At 46.6% G+C, this 19650-nt stretch overlaps 1 protein-coding gene across 2 annotated transcripts; it reads right to left on the bottom strand.

The window, feature by feature from the left end:
• Positions 1–4887: 4887 nt before the first annotated feature.
• pcdh18a (protocadherin 18a) lies at positions 4888–14029 on the bottom strand. Of its 2 annotated transcripts, none has more exons than XM_080029600.1 (4): positions 11401–14029; positions 10285–10340; positions 9432–9604; positions 4888–6722 (listed from the first exon to the last, which is right to left on the bottom strand). In XM_080029600.1, the coding sequence occupies exons 1-4, from the start codon at positions 13888–13890 to the stop codon at positions 5773–5775; spliced, it is 3669 nt and encodes a 1222-aa protein (XP_079885726.1). In that variant the 5' UTR covers positions 13891–14029; the 3' UTR covers positions 4888–5772. The 2 variants fall into 2 exon arrangements, with proteins under 2 accessions (XP_079885726.1, XP_079885725.1); XM_080029599.1 differs by having other exon boundaries at positions 10285–10373.
• Between the last annotated feature and the right edge of the window lie 5621 nt (positions 14030–19650).

Below are 19650 nucleotides of genomic sequence, written 5' to 3' on the forward strand. Positions count from 1 at the left end.
TGTGTGTGTGTGTGTCAAACAGACAGATGGACGGACAGAAATAGCCAGGAGATGGGAGCGAGACATGGAGGTGTGCAGGGGGAGAGAGAGGAAACGGACCACAGAGTAAGCTTTGAGAGTGAGAATGAAAGTGTGAATGGCTCGTATGACTGTCAAAATAATTTAATGGTGGATTTGCTCACGGCAATAATAAGCTGGAGTTCATGTGTCCACATCATATCAGTGCGCCACTGTTTGGTATTTGTTTAAAATTAATTGTCTGGGTGCTAATAAATGAGCACGAGGACTGGATTCTTCACCCGGTGTTTTTTTTCTTTCTCTCTTTCCTATTACACACACCATTACCCTACGCCCAAGAATGTTCTCGTTGCTAAAGATCATCCATTACGTGTTGCCAATCTAACTTTATGACACACACACACACGCACACGCACACACACACACACACACACACATTTGGTCTGCTGCTTTGTGAAACTTCAATTTTCTCATGTTACCAAGCTTAACCGAGTTAAAGCAACTATTTTGACGGTTTGGAAAATATGTTACAGGCTTCATGAGTGGATTGATACCTGTAATAGCCGTCCGCTCAATATGAAGCTTTGGCTAGTAGCGAGCTTGCTTAGCATACAGTTTACAACAGGGGAGGCAGCAAGGCATGGCATTCAAGATAGTACGTGTTACAGTTTTTGCCAATTGCTTACACACATGTTGCAGACTTTGGCCCACTGTGTCAAAACTTAACACACAGGCCGAATAGGACAGAGCACATGGAGATAAACTTCTAACTTATACGGCAAAATGAAACTCTTGAAACATAACCTAACAATCCCATTTCAAAACTGTTTTTAGCATCAAAACAATACACATATGCATCTTTGAATTACTCTTTCCTAGCAGCAACAACACACAGATGTGCTTTATGCAAAACACAGCTGTATTCAGTACTTTGGATGGTTTTTGACTTTACAAGTTTCATACAGATTTTTTTTGTGAAAGATTGATTCACTACAGTTCATCTAGACACATGGAAATAAAAATAAAAAAGCTTCTGAAAAAAAGTGTATTTTGCAATGTCATTGTTTTGGCCAACAAAAAAACGAATAGGTATTGCAGTTCAAGAAGCAATTCAGTTTTTCAATATAAACTCTGAAATAATTACAGTAAAATAAACTAAAAACAGTGTTGTAAGGAATGGGGCGGGTGGAATATGAATCTTTTGGATACGGCCTCCCGTTTGCGTCTGGCCACATCGCCTCATCGACATCACATGCAATGTCATCCTTTGATAACCAAGAGCGAAAATATTCCTGATATCCAGTATAAATGTCCTAATTATGGAGCTACTGTGTAGTTGGGCTGGACTCTCTGCCCAGGCTCTTATATTGTTAGGCCATGATCTATAACATGGTCCACTATAGTGTCCCTGTTGTATGTGTCTCCGTCTGTTGTCTCCTTTGTCATCGTCCTCCTACCACTCTCTCTTGTCCTCTTCCCCTGACTCTTACTGTCTCACAAAGGAGCTGAGCTCATCTGAGGTCTATTTGTAATGCTAAGGCTCACACTGATTGGTATTACATTTGCTTTATTATTTTATTTTTAATGTGTGTGAGTCTGTGTGCTTTTCCAATTTTAGTTGTGTTTTGAATTTTAAATAGATGTGTTTTCACAAGGATTGCAGGAGATTTCCTTTTTGAACAATGTGTCTTGTGTAAAAAACAGTGTGTAGTGTTTTGCAAGAAGTGTGTTGCAGAATTTCAAACACAGTGCAAAGCCTATTTTGTGTTTGTGGGGTTGGTGCTTGTGTTTAGGGCATGGTCACAAAAGTTAGAGGTTGTGATCCTTTGGGCATAGCAACCACTATTAGTGTTTAAGCATTAGGCAAAAACTGTAATCAGTGAGGTTAAGAGGTTTTTAACTGTTTGCCTTTGTTTTTCAATGCTAAGCTGAGGCTCTAGCTTCACATTTACAGTATTAGATATTATCATCTCTTGTTTTCTCACTTGCGCATACTTACCAAAATGTCACACTACTTATTTAAAGCCACTACGAGTAACATTTTAATATATTTTAAACAGCCTCCTCTGATAGTCATAAATGACCTTTAACAGCAAACGAGACCATCAGTGCAAAGAGCATGCAGGCTCTATGGTCACATATTCGTATTGGTCGCAGATTTAAGTGTAGCGCTGCAACGCAATTTGAGAAGCCATTTCCCTCCAGGTGAGGGAAAGGGAGCGGGAACCTTGTTTGAGATAGTTATGTGTCGTCATAATGACTGACAACGGGGCTGAACCATCAAAGAAAAAAAAAGAAAATGCAATGAAGAAAAGCTAAAAGAGAGAGTGATAAACGGGCGGGAGGAGGCGAGGGCGTTGCCAAGCAACGTATACACAATTTCACGGGAGTGAACTAGACTGCAGTGTTTACTCCTAAATGAATGAGCGGTTGGTACTAACACAAAGTTTACTTTGCTTCACCATCATCAGATGACCATTATTCATCTGAAATAGTCATTATTTACAACAGCATAAACACATTACCTCATCGTGATCCATACTAACTGCTGGCTCTCGCTTTCTGTGAGGACCAAGCCCCAACCTCAGCGATTTTTACCAATAAGGAAATGACCACAACTGTAGTAACCCGGAAGTGCCACTGGGGGCTGTATGCAGAAGAGAGCCCGTTTCCATTGACTCCAATGTTAAACATGCCGTTTTCACAGCATTATTAAACCTATTTCAGGCCTGGATCAAAAAACCATTCTAGTCTGTATGTTTAGTTCATATCTCCATGACAACTCTGAGGGGGGTGAATTTTTTTGGACCACGCTAGTTTTTATTCTTTTGGAGGTTAAAATGTGTTGGCGCAATCTCTTGAGTGACAGCTCTCCGCCCGTTGTCCCTCACTTTGCCTCGGAGGTATACGTCAGCTATCTCCCTCCCCCCTACGTGAGGCGGAGTAAAAATCTCACAAAATGGCGACGCGCACAAACCTGGATTATTGGATGCTGTGTGAATAACTGAGGTCAGCCCGGATGCTACATCCATATTATTTACTATCTATGGTGAGGACACGTAATCTTTCAGCTCCGTGAGAGTAGTTAGGTGACACTGCATCAGGCATCAACTCATTGCAATCAGGTGTGTGTGGCACTGACTGGCATTAGTTGATGCAGTGTCAAAACCACTCTCACGGAGCCGAAAAGAGTCCGTGCCCTCACGGCTTTCAACACAAGGACACGCACTATATTGCGTCCTACTCCATTGACACTCGCACGACCGACACGCGCTAGAAAACAGCTTTACGACAGCTGCCGTCGTAAAAATACTACCGCTTTTGTCCAAAGGGGCCGGCAACAGACAAAGTTACTCATAGTGGCGTTGAAGCCCTACATCACCTCCTGAACCAACACCATTCCTTAATAGGCTACTCTTCGCTACTGTTAGCTAGTTTAGCTTGGTTGGAGTGTGTCCATGTTCCAACAGCTCTATGTAGCCACAGCCCTTTGTTCCCACATTTCTAAGTAATCTAACTGATACAAACTAGTATGTGCGTGTGTCTGAGTGTGTGTGTGTGTGTGTGTGTGTGTGCTTCACTCCTATTATAACCTCCCTGTCCCCTTTCGCTTACCCTAACCACCCAGCTGTGATGCCTGAACCTAATCGCCAATTGCAGGAACATATGGCTGTGGGACTAACAGGCTGTGGGAACATAGGGAGGACCCCGTCTGGCATACAGGAGTCTGATGCTACGTTAGCACTTAGCATGCTTCAGTTTTCTTCACTCACACACTGCTGAAGCTGCCTGTTTATTGATGCCTGGCCTCTTTAATGATGAAGACAAATGAGCTCATTATTAAGTGTTTTCATGCGTCTGAAGGTACGAGTGTGTGTGTCTGTGTGCGTGTGTGCGTGTGTGTGTGTGTGTGTGTGTGTGTGTGTTTGAGGGTCTATGAGTTTTCTTGTGTGTGCATCTGACGGTTTTCTGTATGTTCTCATGGGTGTCACTACTAGTGTGTGTGTGGCCTGCTAAATGTTTGTGTCTGCTCAGTAGCTGTGTGTGTGTGTGTGTGTGTGTGTGTGTGTGTGTGTGTGTGTGTGTGTGTGTGTGTGTGTGTGTGTGTGTGGCTGTGTGTATGTGTTTGTGTCTGTGTATATGCAAATTCTAACCTTTACCTTAACGCTCCGTCTCATGAGGTTAATTGCTTCATTTAGTCTTAGTTGGCGAATGTTGCCTCAGTGTTCTATTTCCTCTTGGCTGTGTGTCGGATGTTGTTTGTGAGTGTATCATTCCCAAGTTAAGCCCTCACAGTCACTGGCAGAGTGAGTGAGTGAGTGAGGGGAGGGGAGAGAGGCTCACCTCCCACATCCCTGTTTAATCATATTACCAGTCCATATGGCTGCAGTTTACACTATCTAGCTTTTGATTTCTCATCATATGCAGCTATTATCAAATGCTGTTCATTTTGCTAAGCATATTTACCATAAGCGCGATGCTTTCATGGATGAGAGAGACATTTAGAGACTGAGAATCCCTACTCTGAAACTCAATTAACACCTAAATGCTTTTTAATCTAAAGAGATCATTTGGGAATAAATTCATAGCTAATGGTATGCTTGCATGTGAATTGAGGTATTATCATGCACGGGGAAGGCATTGCAGATGAAGCACTGAGCCAGGTTTTTTTTCCGGTGTGCTGCAGTTCCGAGGCTGACCATTAAGGGGTGCTAAGAGACAGAGGGGTAAATGGATGCACTTGAGTGAGCATCACATGAGAATTGAATGAGGGGACGTCGTGAAAAGACTGACAAGCACCAATAACACTTTTTCAGCCATAATCCTGGTAGGAATTCCTTCCACTTTATTGATCATCCAATGGTCACAATGTTACCATACAAAACCAACTTCCAACATGGAACTGCATTGGAATGTGATTATTTTTCAATATGCACACACACACACACACATTCAATAACAAAATTAAATACAATTGTTTCTTATAAAATAAACGGGGCGAAGGGGGAAAGAGACACATTGAGTGATATTAAGACATGCAGTGACAGATATAAAAAATAGACATTTGTTTCTTTTTCTGTACAAACATACATGGACACATATAAATATATAGAAGTAAAAAAGAGTGTATTTTTAAAATACAAAGGGCAAAATTGTACAGTTTACATTCCATAATAACAAAAAAAAACTGGAGACGTAGCACAATATTCAAGTGAGTCGGCCTAATTCCACAGACACTGTACACATGTCTTACACTTGTAAAAGCAGAAATTAGACCACACAACTGGTTGGTTTCTCGCCCAGTCTGTTCACGCTGCTGTAAACATTACAAATGAAGAAAGGGTTTCGGTTGTCTTTTTTCTTTTCGTTTTGGTGGATCTCCGTTTGAAATCACCCATTCAAGCGACTTTTTCGAAAAAGACGGTAATAACAACTGAGCAATCTGTTCTTCAAGCTTTCACTTTGATGCCTTTCAAGTCCCCCTCCGTCGCAACTTCAGTGCCGTGTTTTTTTTTTTTGTTTTCTCTGTGCGAGTCTCTCTGGGCACTGCAGCAGCACGAAGGAGGAATATTTGGTCAAAATGAAACAAGACTAAATATTACAGTGAACAAGACACGGTCATTGTCAAGTTTATATACGTTGGCACGACGAAACAAGCAGTAGTTGCCAGGGTGTGGTGATGAAATGTGAAACCATGCTCTCTCTATGCCCAATCTCTCTCTCCCATTTCCTCTCTATCTCTCTCTCTCTCTCTTAGCTCTGCCTCACATCCTGCAGCAGCTTGTTGATCTCGTGGACCAGCTCGCTAGCGTCCATGCCGGGCTCGTGGCGGCTCTCGCTGCGCTTGCCCGCCTGGTGAAATACGCCCTCGAAGTCGTCCTCCTCGAAATTCTCCGGGATCTCCTCCATTGCCGGCAGCCATTTTAGGTGCGGGGGCTGTCCTTGGGTCGATGTGGAAGTGGAGGTGGAGGAGGGAGTGGAGGAGGGAGAAGGAGAAGAAGAAGAGGACACGTGATTGTTGTTTCCCAGCGACCCGCTCCCTGGATTCAGGTAGTGGGTGTTGGCCGCCCACGCAGCCACGCCCGGCGGGTAGGCGGGACCTTTCCCGCCCGGCAACAGGCCCCTGCGGTTGTCCTGGGGAACGGCGTTGTTGTTACTGTGGTTGTTGCCGCCGCGCGCGCTCCCCCGTTCGGCCGTCGACGTGTTTGAGGGCGCGCTCGTTTCGTTGCACTCGGCGTACGAGTCCATGCTGTTGCTGGCGGCGGCGGTGTTCGGGAGGAGCCTCTGGAAGACAGAGTTCATCTCGGTGAGGAGGGAACCAGCCCCTCCTCCCACTCCTACCCCTACCGCGGCCCCAGCGCAGGCCTCGTTTCCTGCCTCGGCGGAGAGCGTGACCCCCCCGGGCCCGGCCTCTTCGTTCTCACACTCCTTGCCAAATGTGGAGAAGCTCTTACGTCGCTCAGAGTCAACTGAGGACTGGTCGTCTTGGTCCAGCTGGGTCATAATGGCCTGTTGTTGCTGCTGCTGTTGCTGTTGCTGCTGCTGCTGCTGCTGCTGCTGCTGCTGCTGCTGGGAGGACTCCTCTCCAGGGATGTACATGTTGTTGCGGTAGTCAGACGAAGAGGCCGGCGAGGACAGGGGGGGCATCCAGCACTGGTCAGAGTGTCCCAGGACGCGACATTCATCCGTGCACAGTCTCATGGCTAAAGGAGGGAGGAGAGAGAAAAAACAAAGGACATGGAAAGAGTTAAGACGCGGTCTAGCTGCAGGAAACACCTCTTCTTTTTTTGTTAAAGATATTCTTTGACGTTTACAGCAGTTTGTAGTTAAGTTAAGCTGCTTTATTTGTCAATTAACACAGGGCAGATATATATATAAAGTACACTCACACAAGGGTAAACATAGCTCAACCACACATGTCACAGAGTTAAAATGGGAGAGAGAGAGAGAGAGAGAGAGAGAGACAGAGAGAGAGAGAGAGAGGGGGGGGGGCATGCAGTGAACGACCCAGGCTCAAGTCGAACCCGGGTCCGCTGCAACAAGGACTAGGGCATGCACTATGAAACACCGAGGTCAGAAATGCTTTTTCAATTACATATTCTGCAAATAAACGTGTACAGAATAAATAGAAACGAAGGGGGAAAAAACAACTCAAAATTCCATGGACAGAAGTGTGGTTTGTTCAAAAATAGTTTGTGGTACAACACAAATGTCTATATACTTGAATAATGCAACCCCAAGACTGCAGGAGGAACAGTGAGGTATAGTGTTGCCTTTGAAGAGGTGCACGGTTCAGGGGGAGGTCAAGATTCTGTTTTTTTTTTCTAAAGTTCCATAACAAGAGGCAGGGGTTCTGTTGAGCCCGACAGCCAAAGTCTTATGGTGTTGATGGCAAATGAATATTCCATGTACAAGGCCTGCTAAATATTTCATAATGGAAGTCTTTCATTAATTTCAAAACCACAGCTCGGCTTGGCAGTGCTTAGTTTACTCTCTCTCTCTCTCTCTCTCTCTCTCTCTCTCTCTCTCTCTCGGATCCTTTTGTGTTTCTGGTTGGAGAGGGCCAGACTGTTGATGTTTACAGCTTACCGCACAAAGGTCCAGGTATAGTCTCCCGGTTGGAAAAACAATCCCAGGAACTAGAGACATTATTGAATCATTTTCATGATCCCAGCCAAAATGGCATTAGCAGGCAGATGTTAATGCAATATTTGGCTGCTCTGCCAAGCATGTCCGCATCTCCCTCGCCTGTGCAGCTAGAAGGCATGGGATTTGCATTCTTGTTTGGTTCTTTTATCATACCCAGCACCCTGAATAGGCCCCTTTTTGCTCATCTAAATAGAAAAATCTAAACAAATTAAATCTATTGAGGAGAAACAGGGATAATCCTCTCTCTCGGCCCATTATCTCCTTCCCCTCCTTCTGTTTTCATATTAGCATAAAAGATAGAGTAAGGGAAGAGGGAGGGAGGGAGGGAGGGGGGAGGGAGGAGGGGTGCAGCACCTCCAATTCATTCTCAAAGGGAGAGAAAAAAAAGGAGATACAGCAAAGACCGTCCATGTCCATCGCTCGCACCCTTTATCCATCTCAATAAAGATAGGGAATACATTAACAGGTACAGGGGGAGAGAGAGAGAGAGAGAGAGATGCTAAGCAGCTCACAGGCATGTAGGAGAGAGAGAGTGAGAGAGGGACAGAGTAAGTGTGTGTAAAAGAAAGAGAGGGAGAGAGAGAGAGAGAGTGAGAGAATAACATCATTCTAAAAGCAATTACTATGAATTCTCCTCAGTTCAGACATGAAAGCGCACCACTGTCACTCACCGCGGGGAGAGAAAAAAAAACAGAAAGAAAAGAAAAAGGGGAAAGAAGAAGAAGAAAAAAAAACACACACAGCAGACTGAGACACATACCGATGAGTGACAGGCGACTCATCTCAGCTCCGGGGAGGATTTTACAGACACGACTCTAACTTAGGGGCAGATAACGCACACCCACCCCACACACACACACACACACACACACACATGGATGCATGAACACACGAGCGCACGCACACACTCATGCACACACACACAGGCGCACACACACACACACACACACACACACACACACAAACGTGGACGCATGAACACACAAGCGCACGCACACACTTATGCACACACACACACACACACACACACACACACACACACACACACACACACACACACACACACACACACACACACTGTAACTCTTTCAGTTTGATAACGAGCGTGGAAATGAGGGCTCTGGGGAAGAATGGGGCTGAGCACAATGGGGATTGTGTTGGCGACAAGGCGAATAGAGTGGCTGTATAGGCAGGTGTACACACAAATAATGGGCTTAGGCCTGAGTGACGCTGTCCGTGGTACTGAACCTTGTCAGGCAGCAAGGTACCTTGAAGGGCTGGTTGTGTTGCATGGAGGACGATTTACTCAGGTGAATACACAGCCTAGGCTCTGTGAACGGTATGGTTGCCCGCCTTGTTTGGATTCCCTTTGTTTACCTACCAGTTTACAGAGCCTAGGCTGTGTATTAAAACCATTTTTGTTGTCAGCCCACACAAAGTGCAGACAGGTAGCTAATCGTGAGGAGATATTCACTGATTTTGACTAAAAAAAGTGATTTTGACAACGATCCTTCTCCAGAATCGCTGATCGCTGATTAAGTTTGATGTCAAAATTGATTTTGCTCTAAAATGTCAAAGCCATGGTGTTCAGTTATATGAGAGTTGCTTGTATAGATGGTGCCAAGTTGCTAATTTGGCAAGTTGTGTGTGTGTGTGTGTGTGTGTGTGTGTGTGTGTGTGTGTGTGTGTGTTGGTTGTTATTGCTGTGTGCAGTTTGAGAGAGACATTTCAAAATGGCGGCATCCTATGGTCCAAAAGCTCACCTGGGTGGAGTCGGTGGTGCATCTCGAGGTGGATGAGGTCAGAGAAGCCCTCCCCCAGCAGAAGTCTGTCCACGGGGGATTCCCTCCCCATGTCACAATCACTGTCTCCCGCCTCGCTGTCCCCACGCCCACTGTCCTTCAGGCTGAACTTGTCCATGTCTTGTAATGCATACCTGGAGAAGTGCACATAGGGATACATCAGTCAATTCTGGATTTGTAAAACAATTCATAGGCCTACTTTTTTGCAAAAAACAAAGCAGGATGCATTCCCATTTGAAAGGCTTGAGAACAAAAAAAAACAATCCGTCCTTAGGGAAGACTTATGACAAATAAATCCATCACGTTAAACTTTAGGCCGCCTGTAGGCTGTGCCCATAAATTCTACATGCAGGTAAATCCCCATCAATAAATCTATCACAACAGCAACTGTGGGCTTCAATAAATCTATCATCTCGAGATCATTAAGGGGGGTATCATGATGAAAGCAATGATGAATGCTCACTTCAAAACCAGGGTCCTGTTTTTTTTTTTTTGAGTGCCAAGAAAAACTGTTGTGACATTCAGACGGATGAATTGCATATACTTTTGAACTGAATGACATCGGTGTGATAACAACTGGAATATGAAAAATAGAAGAAAAAAAATACATTTACACGCCATCAGACCATGATCTACACGTAACTTGAGCAACTGACAGGCAACAGTGCACAACAGGTAGTTGCAACATGTAGTACACAATGAACAAACACAAACAAGTGGTTTATAAAGTAAACAAAAGCTAATCCTTTTTTTAGGGGATGTAGGGGGGTTGGGGGGGGGGTTGGGGGGAGCTGTGGGATAGGGGGTAAATTACCTGTAGCTGCGGGAGTATTTGTTGCCACGGAAACTGGGTCTGGGCTGGTACTGGCCCTGATGGAGCATGGACAGAAGCTGTGAGACTTGCTACATCCAAAAATAACAAAAAAAACAAAAAAAAAAAAACAAAACAGAAAAAAAGGGGGGATGAATAACAGATGGGAAATTGGGGAGGGTAAAAAAAAAGGAGAGAGACAACACAGAAGACAAAATAATGGATGAGTAAACACAAAATGGGTGATGGAGAGGCTGCTAAAAATGGATGAGACAAAATGGATGACGTTCATACAAAAACAAAAAAAAGGTGTGTGTGTGTGTGTGTGTGTGTGTGTGTGTGTGTGTGTGTGTGTGTGTGTGTGTGTGTGTGTGTGTGTGTGTGTGTGTGTTGGGCGGTGGTGTCTAGATGAATATGGAGACGTATGACTGAGGGGTGAGTGTCGGTTAACCATGGAAGCAATGGTGACAGGGTGTAAACATGGTAAAGACAAAGACATATGTATAATCATCCACAGTTTTAATGAGAGTCAGCTTGAACTACAGGGCAGTGTTGATTAAGTCACTGTCACATGTAAGGATGAGTTAATTCGCTCAAACGGAGACAGCTGTCTGTGGATTAGAGGACAGGTGTGTGTGTTTGTGTGTGTGTGTGTGTGTGTGTGTGTGTGTGTGTGTGTGTGTGTGTGTGTGTGTGTGTGTGTGTCTGTGCGTGACAGTGAGAGAGAGAAACTAAGACAGAGATAAGATTTCGAGATGACCCGAAGGACCTCTTTTGAATTTTTCTCAACATAATTTGGTTATTAGTTTGTGTGTGTGTTTGTGTGTGTGTGTGTGTGTGTGTGTGTGTGTGTGTGTGTGTGTGTATGTATGTGTGTGTGGGTATATATGTGAGTGTGTGTGTGTGTGTGTGTGTGTGTGTGTGTGTGTGTGTGTGTGTGGGTGGGTGTGTGTGTGTGTGTGTGTGTGTTTGTGTGCGTGCGTCAGTGATAGAGATAAACTAACAGAGAGATAAGATTTATTAACGAGCTGAGGGACCACATTTAAATAGTTTTGAGAATGATGTGCTCCTGTGTGTTTGTGTGTGTGTGTGTGTGTGTGTGTGTGTGTGTGTGCTCACCTCCACTGGTGGAGTTGCGTGCGTCAGTTCCAGGGCAAAGCTCTCTGGGATGTGATTGGATGAGATAGTCACCAGGCTGTTGAGTGACTGGCGGCTGTGGTGGTTCTGCCGGCTGCCCGTCTGGGCACGCTCCATGGGGGGCGTGTCGGACGGCGAGCGGTGGTGAGCTCTGATTGGCAGGGTGCCGTTCACTGTGGGAACCAGGGTGATGTCACCTTTGTGGATCTGCCGCGAGGGCTTCTTGGGATGGTGCTGGTGGGTGGACTCGGCCACCCGGCAGTTGTAGGAGTGTCTGTTGTCCTTCTTCTCGCGTTTGCAGCGGGCGGCGAACACCACCATGATGACCAGCAGCAAGGCGCAGATGGCCCCCAGCGAGATGATGATGATCAGGGACGCGTCCAAGGCCGACTCCCCCTGGTCCATCACCTGGACGTGGTTCTCCATGTTCTCGTAGAGGGTGATCTTCAGCACGGCCTTGGCGCTGAGGCTCTCTCTGCCCTGGTCTCTCACCACCACCGTCAGCTCGGCGTGCTCGTGGGGGAAGCTCCCCAGGCTGGCGTTGGCGTGGATTTCGCAGGTCCTGGGCTCCATGAGGAAGAAGCCCTCCTCGTTGCCGCCCACGATGGAGCAGATGAGCTCGGCGTTGACCCCCGTGTCCCGGTCGGTGGCCCTCACGGCGGTCACCAGCTGCCCGGCCTCGGTGAACTTTGAGGCGGGCACGTCGGCCGTGAAGTTCCACAGCTGAGGAACCACGATGACCGGGGGGTTGTCGTTCTCGTCCAGGATGTTCAGGATGACCGTGGCGTTGCTGAACAGCGGCGGTTTTCCGGCGTCTTTGGCTTGCACCACAAAGGAGATACGACTGACGTCCTCACGGTCGAACGTGCGCAGTGCGTAGATGGCGCCGTTGGAGGGGTCTATGGTGACGTAGGTGGAGATGGAGCTCCCGTGGACAGAGTTCTCTAAGACGGAGTAGCTCACCTGTCCGTTGTTGTCCAGATCAGGGTCGGTGGCCAGGATGGAGGTCAGATAGGCTCCGGGGGCATTGTTCTCCGATTTGAAGACCTCGTATCGTCCCTTATCAAAACGTGGCGGGTTGTCGTTTTCGTCAGTGATGTGCACAGTGAAATGTTTGACGGTGGAGAGACTGGGGATGCCCCGGTCCTCTGCCACCACCGTCAGGCTGAACTCTGACCTCTTCTCCCGGTCCAAAGACACGTTGGTTAATACCATGTAGTTGTTCTCGTAGGTCTTCTGCAGTTTGAAATATCCCTGACCGTGAAGTTTGCAGTCGACCTCACCGTTCAACCCAGAGTCCAAGTCCTCCACCCTCACCAGAGCCACAAAGGTGTCCAAAGGAGAAGCCTCCGAGATGTAGGCTGCGTCCCCGTTCCCCTGAGCGGACATGAGGTTGATGCTGATGTCCGGTTTATTGTCGTTCACGTCCACCAGTTTGACCAGGATTTTGCAGTGAGCCGGCATGGAGTTTGGTCCCATGTCCTGCGCTTGAATGTCGATGTCATAAGAGTTGACGGTCTCATAGTCCACGCGCCGGATGAGGGTCAGGTGACCGCTGTCGGGGTTCATCTTGAAGGTCTCCATTATTTTGGGGGACACGTGACTGCTGAAAGAGTAGACTATTTTGGCGTTAGTGCCCTCATCCTCGTCTGTGGCGTTCAGGTCAATGAGCAGAGTGCCAACAGGTGAGTTTTCTGGGAGGTTTATGACATAGGACGGCTTGTCAAAAATGGGACTGTTGTCATTCGAGTCGGAGACGCTGATTTTGAGGAGGGTCGAGCCCGTCCTGGGGGGAACGCCCCTGTCAGCAGCCGTGTATCGAAGTTCATAATTGGAGCGCACCTCCCGGTCCAGCTCCCGAAGCACCACCAACTCTGCATATTTAGCCCCGTCGGTCCTGGCCTGGATGTCAATCTTGAAAAAGTCGTTGGGCTCTAAGGCATACGTGTACAGCGAGTTCTCTCCCACGTCGGGGTCCGTGGCGCTGTCCAGGGGAATGCGCGCTCCCACAGCCGCGCTCTCGGAGATCTCTATGGGGATGACGGCGCGGGCGAATTGGGGTGCGTTGTCGTTGATGTCCAGCACCTCCACCTCGACGTGAAACAGCTGCAGGTGTTCGGTGGGCAGCGTCAGCACGTCGAACTGGATGGAACAGTTGAGGTTCTTCTCGCAGAGTTTCTCGCGGTCGATCTTGGTCCTGATGCTGATTTCCCCGTCCTGCTCGCGCACCGTGAGGAACGAGGAGCTTCCTCTCTGCATGGCCCTGAAGCGCAGAGACACGGAGCTGGGAAGTTTGGCCAGCACGTCGGCGACATCGTCTTTCAAACGGGCGATCACCGTGCCAACCTTCTGCTCCTCGAAAATCTGATATTTCAACGTCTTGCCGGTGACGTGTTGCGTTGCCAGCGCCAAAACAGCCAGAAGTTTCCACATTCTTGGCAGAAATGGTCCTTTCATTTTTCCTGGTTGCATTTTTTTTAGAAAGCGGATCCACCCCCCAGAAAAAAAGAGCTCAAAAATTGTAGTACAGCTCAATTCCAGTTTAACTTAATAATGTGGTGCGTCCTCAATCAGCGGCTGCATTGCTTTACCGGACGGAGGAGGGTGTATTAAAAAGAAGAACAAGAATAAGACAATCGCTGAAGTTCCACTAATGTCCATACAATCATCCAAAATCGTTGTCTGTCCGTCCTCCCTGGTCATACAGATCTGTTGAGCGCATAAAGTGTGCGGGAGAGCCAAGTGAATGCCTAGTGAAATCTGTGCGACTTTCTCCCTCTCCTCCCTGCATGTGTCTGCTCTGTGCGCCGTGCGCTCTCGTTCGCTCCCTCTCTCCGTTTGAGGCGCCGCTGCACAGACTTGCCCAAAAATAACCCGCCTCAACCAACTAGCTGCTGTACATTGGCCCCCCTCCTCCTTTCCCTTTCACATCCCGGGAAAGACAAACGCTTCTTCAAACCAAGAGCTGGCTGGTGGCCACTCAAACTCCAGAGGAGGGGACAAGGGAGGCGCAAAAGAGAAAGTAGGGGGTTATAAAAAAAATATATAGAAAAAAACGCCCTGTGTGGGGTTCATTCTCCACACTATTCAGAGTAACGATCATTCCCCTACAATGGACAGGGGAGAAAATAAACTCAGGAAGAAAGCATTCATTCAAGCCCGTTTTTTTTCGTCTTTTTCTAGTTGCTATAAAAACCACAGGAAGGTTTACGAGTTTCTCGCTTCGGGTCTGTTCTCCCCAGACAGCATGGAAACACAGACTCTAAATTCTCATTAGACAGGAGCAGAATATAGTCACCTCAATCACCAGCATTGTGTCACCCACCACCTTTAAAGCTTTTTGATAGACACACTGTTGATGTATAACGAATAAACCGCGAAAAAAGCACAGCCATAGCCAGCAGCTGTCACCTCTGACTCCAACTATATGACAGACGCACTGGATACCTTTGGCATTTGTGTGCGTATGCATGCCATGAGCGCACACTGTATCTGTCTAATGCTGCGTTTCTTTCAAACGGCAGCTGTCTAGCCGCCTCTCTCCGTGCACAGGCACTCAGTGGTAGATGTTTTAAGTGCAATGTTTTTTTTATTATTTCTCATGCGCCTCATCTGTGGGCTGTGTGTGTGTCTACGGGTGAGCCTGGTAAGCTGTGTGGCGAATCGCCTAGAATGGGAGCCGGACTCTAATGAATGCCTTTAAAGAGTTGGTCACGCCGAGGAACAGATCTCTCCGCGTGCACAAATCTGTCCCAACTACACTTTCAAGTCCTGCGTAAGGATGATGTGTTTTAGATAACGAGCAAAAGCCTTTTAAAAAACGCACCAGTTGGAGCGTAGCATTTATATTTATTTTTTAGTACCCCAGAAAAAAGAAATGAGTCATGTAAATGCACACGCCAGCACAGAGATAGAAAAAAGATAAAAAAGGGATATGGAGAGAAACAGGGAGAGAGTGAGAGAGAGAGAGAGAGAGAGAGAGAGTGAGAGAGAGAGAGAGAAAGAGAGAGAGAGAGAGAGAAATCTAAGGTTTTAACAAATGTGCACAACTGGGACCGTGCATTCTGGAGAACCATCTGGCGCTGGTTTGTTTGGCACCGGGACCCGGCGGCGATTACAGCCGACCAAACAAGACTCCAGCGGAGCCCCGAACCGCACACACAACAGTGAGAAAATGAGTTGTCATGGGGGATTGCAGAGCACCAAGCTGCTTCTCCAGACCCATTCACACATTTTGCGCGCGCGTGCGTGAAGCGATGGTATACGCCTGTGAGTGTGCATGCGTACAGAGAGAGAGAGAGAGAGAGAGAGAGAGAGAGAGAGAGAGAGAGAGAGAGAGAGAGAGAGAGAGAGAGAGAGAGAGATATAGAGAGAGCATTGCGCTCAACTAACATGAACTTCGGTTGTTGCAATAACAGGTTACCATAACTCTCTCATGCATATTTAAATCACATATTATAGAAAAGTTGAAAACATAGATGCATCTGTAGTTGACCATCTGGAACACAGCTCCAAGAACACAAGTTTCTCAAAAAATAAAATAAAATATAGTAAACGCATAACTGTCTCGCTCACCCTCGCTGCACGCTTAGCTAAAGTCATTTCTCTGCAAACACGCGTTCAATATAATTTTCCCAAAACATAAGTAACCTTAAGAAACAGACAGATACTTAATCTTCAAAACAAATGAATCCTTCACCACCAGCTGCAACCCTCTATCTGTGAGTGAAATGTAATATAGGCCTATATATAAAAAACACCTCTAGGTTCTTCAATGGGGGCTGACGTTTATAAGCAAAGCATCTGCACATGCTTCTAAAGCTTTGCGCGCATTTGACTGAAAACAATAGCCTATTACATATTCCAAACGTGCATGGACACCAACCAGAAGCGATTATTTATAACCCGTAGCCTTAAATTGGCGGACAACCTTTATTCCCCATGTGTGTCTATTCATCGCCTGAGCCGTGTCTGCAAAATGTTTGCATTCACTGCCTCTTATGCACATCTTTCACCATAGTGAGCTTGGTTTTTTAAACAGGTTTGATACGGGGCGCCCAGCATTTCCATAGCCCCAAATGTTCACAATGCAGTAATGCAATTACTCCCCGCGTCCCAGAGAAGCTAATCACATTTGGAGAACAAAGTCAGCTCCGGAGTTTATGGAAGAAGGGAGCGAAAGAAAGAGACTAGAGTTGGAGGGGTGAGACGGTGGGGGTGCACCGGGGTCTCAAACACTGCGCAGAATAAAACAATTGACGTTTAGAGGGGGTTATAATCTAAGTAAAAAGCAGATGGAGGCTTAATACATTTAGGCACGCTACATAACCAGAGCAGCCGAACAAACATGGCCTTTTAAGCGCTTAGGGACACCAGTAAAAGATCAACACAAAAATATTCATGCTTAGAAACAGGTGCAAAACGTAGCCTAAATGTCCTGCTTCCAGCTCCACAACGATACTTTGACTGAGCCATAGACATATCAGTTTCTATGCACTTCTCGGCAAATGCATGCAATCAGCACAACCCAGCCCATAGAAGCTCTGGTAGTAGTTTGGCTGCAGCTCTCTTCATTATCGCCTCAGTCAGAGTGTCCGGGCCTTGTAGCCATAAAGTGAAAGTGTGAATTAAACGTCTGTTGCGAACATATTCATTGCAATCTTCGCAATACACACCCCCCACCCACGCCACCTAAAAGAAAGTCAATAGGCGCAGCAGGTGGCGTGGCTATAGAAATGCATGCATGCGCCTCTGGACCCCCGGTTCAGATAGAAGTCAAGAGGAATGTGTGTGTGTGTGTGTGTGTGTGTGTGTGTGTGCGCGCGCGCTGATACTGCTGGTGGTGGTGGTGGTTGGGTTGTAAAGGCACGCGAGCATCTGTCGCCTCGTCTGCCCGTGCATTGTCACTCATTCAATTAGCAGCGATTGTGGCGGATTCCATTCCAGAGGGGAGGAGGAGGAATAGGAGCACACAGAGATTTGGTTTGCTTTCACTGCTGTTACCACCCCATGCTGCACCCTGCACCCCCTGCGCGCACACACACACACACACACACACACACACACACACACACACACACACACACACACACACACACACACACACACACACACACACACACACACACACACACACACACACACACACACACACACACACACACACACACACACACACACACACACACACATTTTTACGCCTATACTTTCATTCACTGACATATTGCATTCCCTAGCCCCTTACCCTAAACCTAGCAATCAACACTAAATGCCTCACCGAAACCCTTACATTAACCCTAACCTAAACCTTATTCATACATTCACCTTAGAACCTAGTCTTAACCCTCAGACAGCCCATTAAAGGCCAGTCCCAAAGTGAGATCTGGCCAAAATGTCCTCACTTTTTTAAGGTCTAAAACTCAAATTGGTGCACACAAAAATACATGTTCACACACACACACACACACACACACACACTTGCACAGCCCCCTCCATCGGAGCAATAATGATTGTTATTCATCTGAGTCTCTTCTCCCCTCCCCTCCTTGTCTTTTGCTTCCATTATAGGGGGGGTCCATGGAGCTTTATTACTTTATGACTCGTTGGCCACCTTTGTGTGTGTGTGTCTATGCGAGCAGACAAGAAAGAGGGGCAGTGCTCTTGTTGTTGCTCACAGGGCGTGCGTTGATCACACCCTGAGCGCAGCATATTGCAAGCGGTGTCAACAGTTGGGCGACAAATTTACAGCCTGCACGGAGCTATTGGGGCAAAGAGAAGAATGTAGTGTCTGGTCACCTTCAAAGTAGGCACATTACTGCAATGCCCCTGCTAGTCGCTAAGCCCAGCACACCCAATGAAAAGAACAGGCTGTTAGGGCCTTTTTTTTTTTTTCTTCTGGCAGACTTCACTGACTTTGTGTGGTGGGAGAGGTGTATAAAATATTCATGCCTTTTTTTCCTCCTGGAAGACCAGTACAAAGTGTCATTTTATCTCTGGCACGGCTAGACTATGCGGTTGACCAATGCATTTACTATTCTGCTCTATTCTGCTCCTGAAGCCCGTGGTGACTGGGGAAGTTTTGTGAACTGCCCCCAGCTTGAATGCTTTGAGTTTTTAGACGGTTAACATTTTCCACATGAGAACCAGGTACTTTTTTTTCCTCCTGTGCTGTCAGATACAATGAGAAAGTCCCATTCTATTCTCGACTTCATGCTGTTTCTATTTTACCATTTTTCTGTTGTAGTTTTTTTTAGGTACGGTGACTATTGTGTTTGTTTGCCCGACATGAAGGGGCAGTTTGGGTGTCTGTCTAATCATCCGGTCCATTCCGTCCTTGGCCTCATTTTCTCTCTCTGATTCATACCTAGCTGACTTCATGTGTACACACACAGACATGCGAGCACACACACACACACTTGATCTGACTGAATGGCACTGACAGCGAGGTGCTTTGCCCCACCAAGACATGGCACACAGGCTTCACAAGCGATCAGCCACACACACTCAGGACTGGACATCTCTCTCTCTCTTTATTTAAGTATAGGTGCCTCATATTCAATAGCAAACACTACTATCCTTATAACACATTTTAGTCTTATTCTTTCTGACATACCGGTCCGTAAGTGATAATGCTACTTTATTGGAATGTGTCTTCTTTTTGTGGTGACGACAATGTCTAGTGGTTATTGGGCTCTAGAACACAGGGTGACATATGGCTTTCAAAAAAGGTTGAACAAGACGGTACGTATTGTACACAAATGTACCTCATTGTGTGTTCATGCTACTATAGGATGTATGTTAGAGGAAGGTTTGTTTGATACCCATTGGTCATTTGAAGGCCTATGTCTCTTGCATGGTCAAGCTTACTTTCCAATGATTTCCACGTACTCCCAAACCTCAGATATAAAGTTTCTTACAACTGATAGGAAATGTATGGACAAGTATATACAAAGAAAACCCTGTTTGCAATGTACTGGAATTATACTTTAGAGAGAATTGTCTCTTCGATACCGCTCTCAAGATCTGCCATGAAATATGTCCCTATGCAAGAGACTCTTAGCCTAGCCTAGCCTAGCACAGACACTGGAGAAAAGGGGGGAAAGAGCTAGCACTGTAAAGGACTGGAGTTTGTACTGGTTGCCTGGCTACTGCATGGCGATGACAAGTCTTTTAAGAAGTTATTGCGCACCTCCCAAGATGTAGTATGGCACCTGACCCCCATAAAAAGTGAAC

Source organism: Ammodytes marinus (genome assembly GCF_949987685.1).
Source record: "Ammodytes marinus genome assembly, chromosome: 6".
Classification (NCBI taxonomy): domain Eukaryota; kingdom Metazoa; phylum Chordata; class Actinopteri; order Uranoscopiformes; family Ammodytidae; genus Ammodytes; species Ammodytes marinus.

Excerpts from the sequence above, each read along its gene's own strand:
- pcdh18a (XM_080029599.1), bottom strand. The coding sequence starts at position 13,890 with ATGCAACCAGGAAAAATGAAAGGACCATTTCTGCCAAGAATGTGGAAA. Across the intron at positions 10,374-11,400 it reads ACGCAACTCCACCAGTGGAG|CAAGTCTCACAGCTTCTGTC; the intron begins GTGAGCACACAC and ends TTTTGGATGTAG. Across the intron at positions 6,723-9,431 it reads GCACCACCGACTCCACCCAG|CCATGAGACTGTGCACGGAT; the intron begins GTGAGCTTTTGG and ends TCCCTCCTTTAG.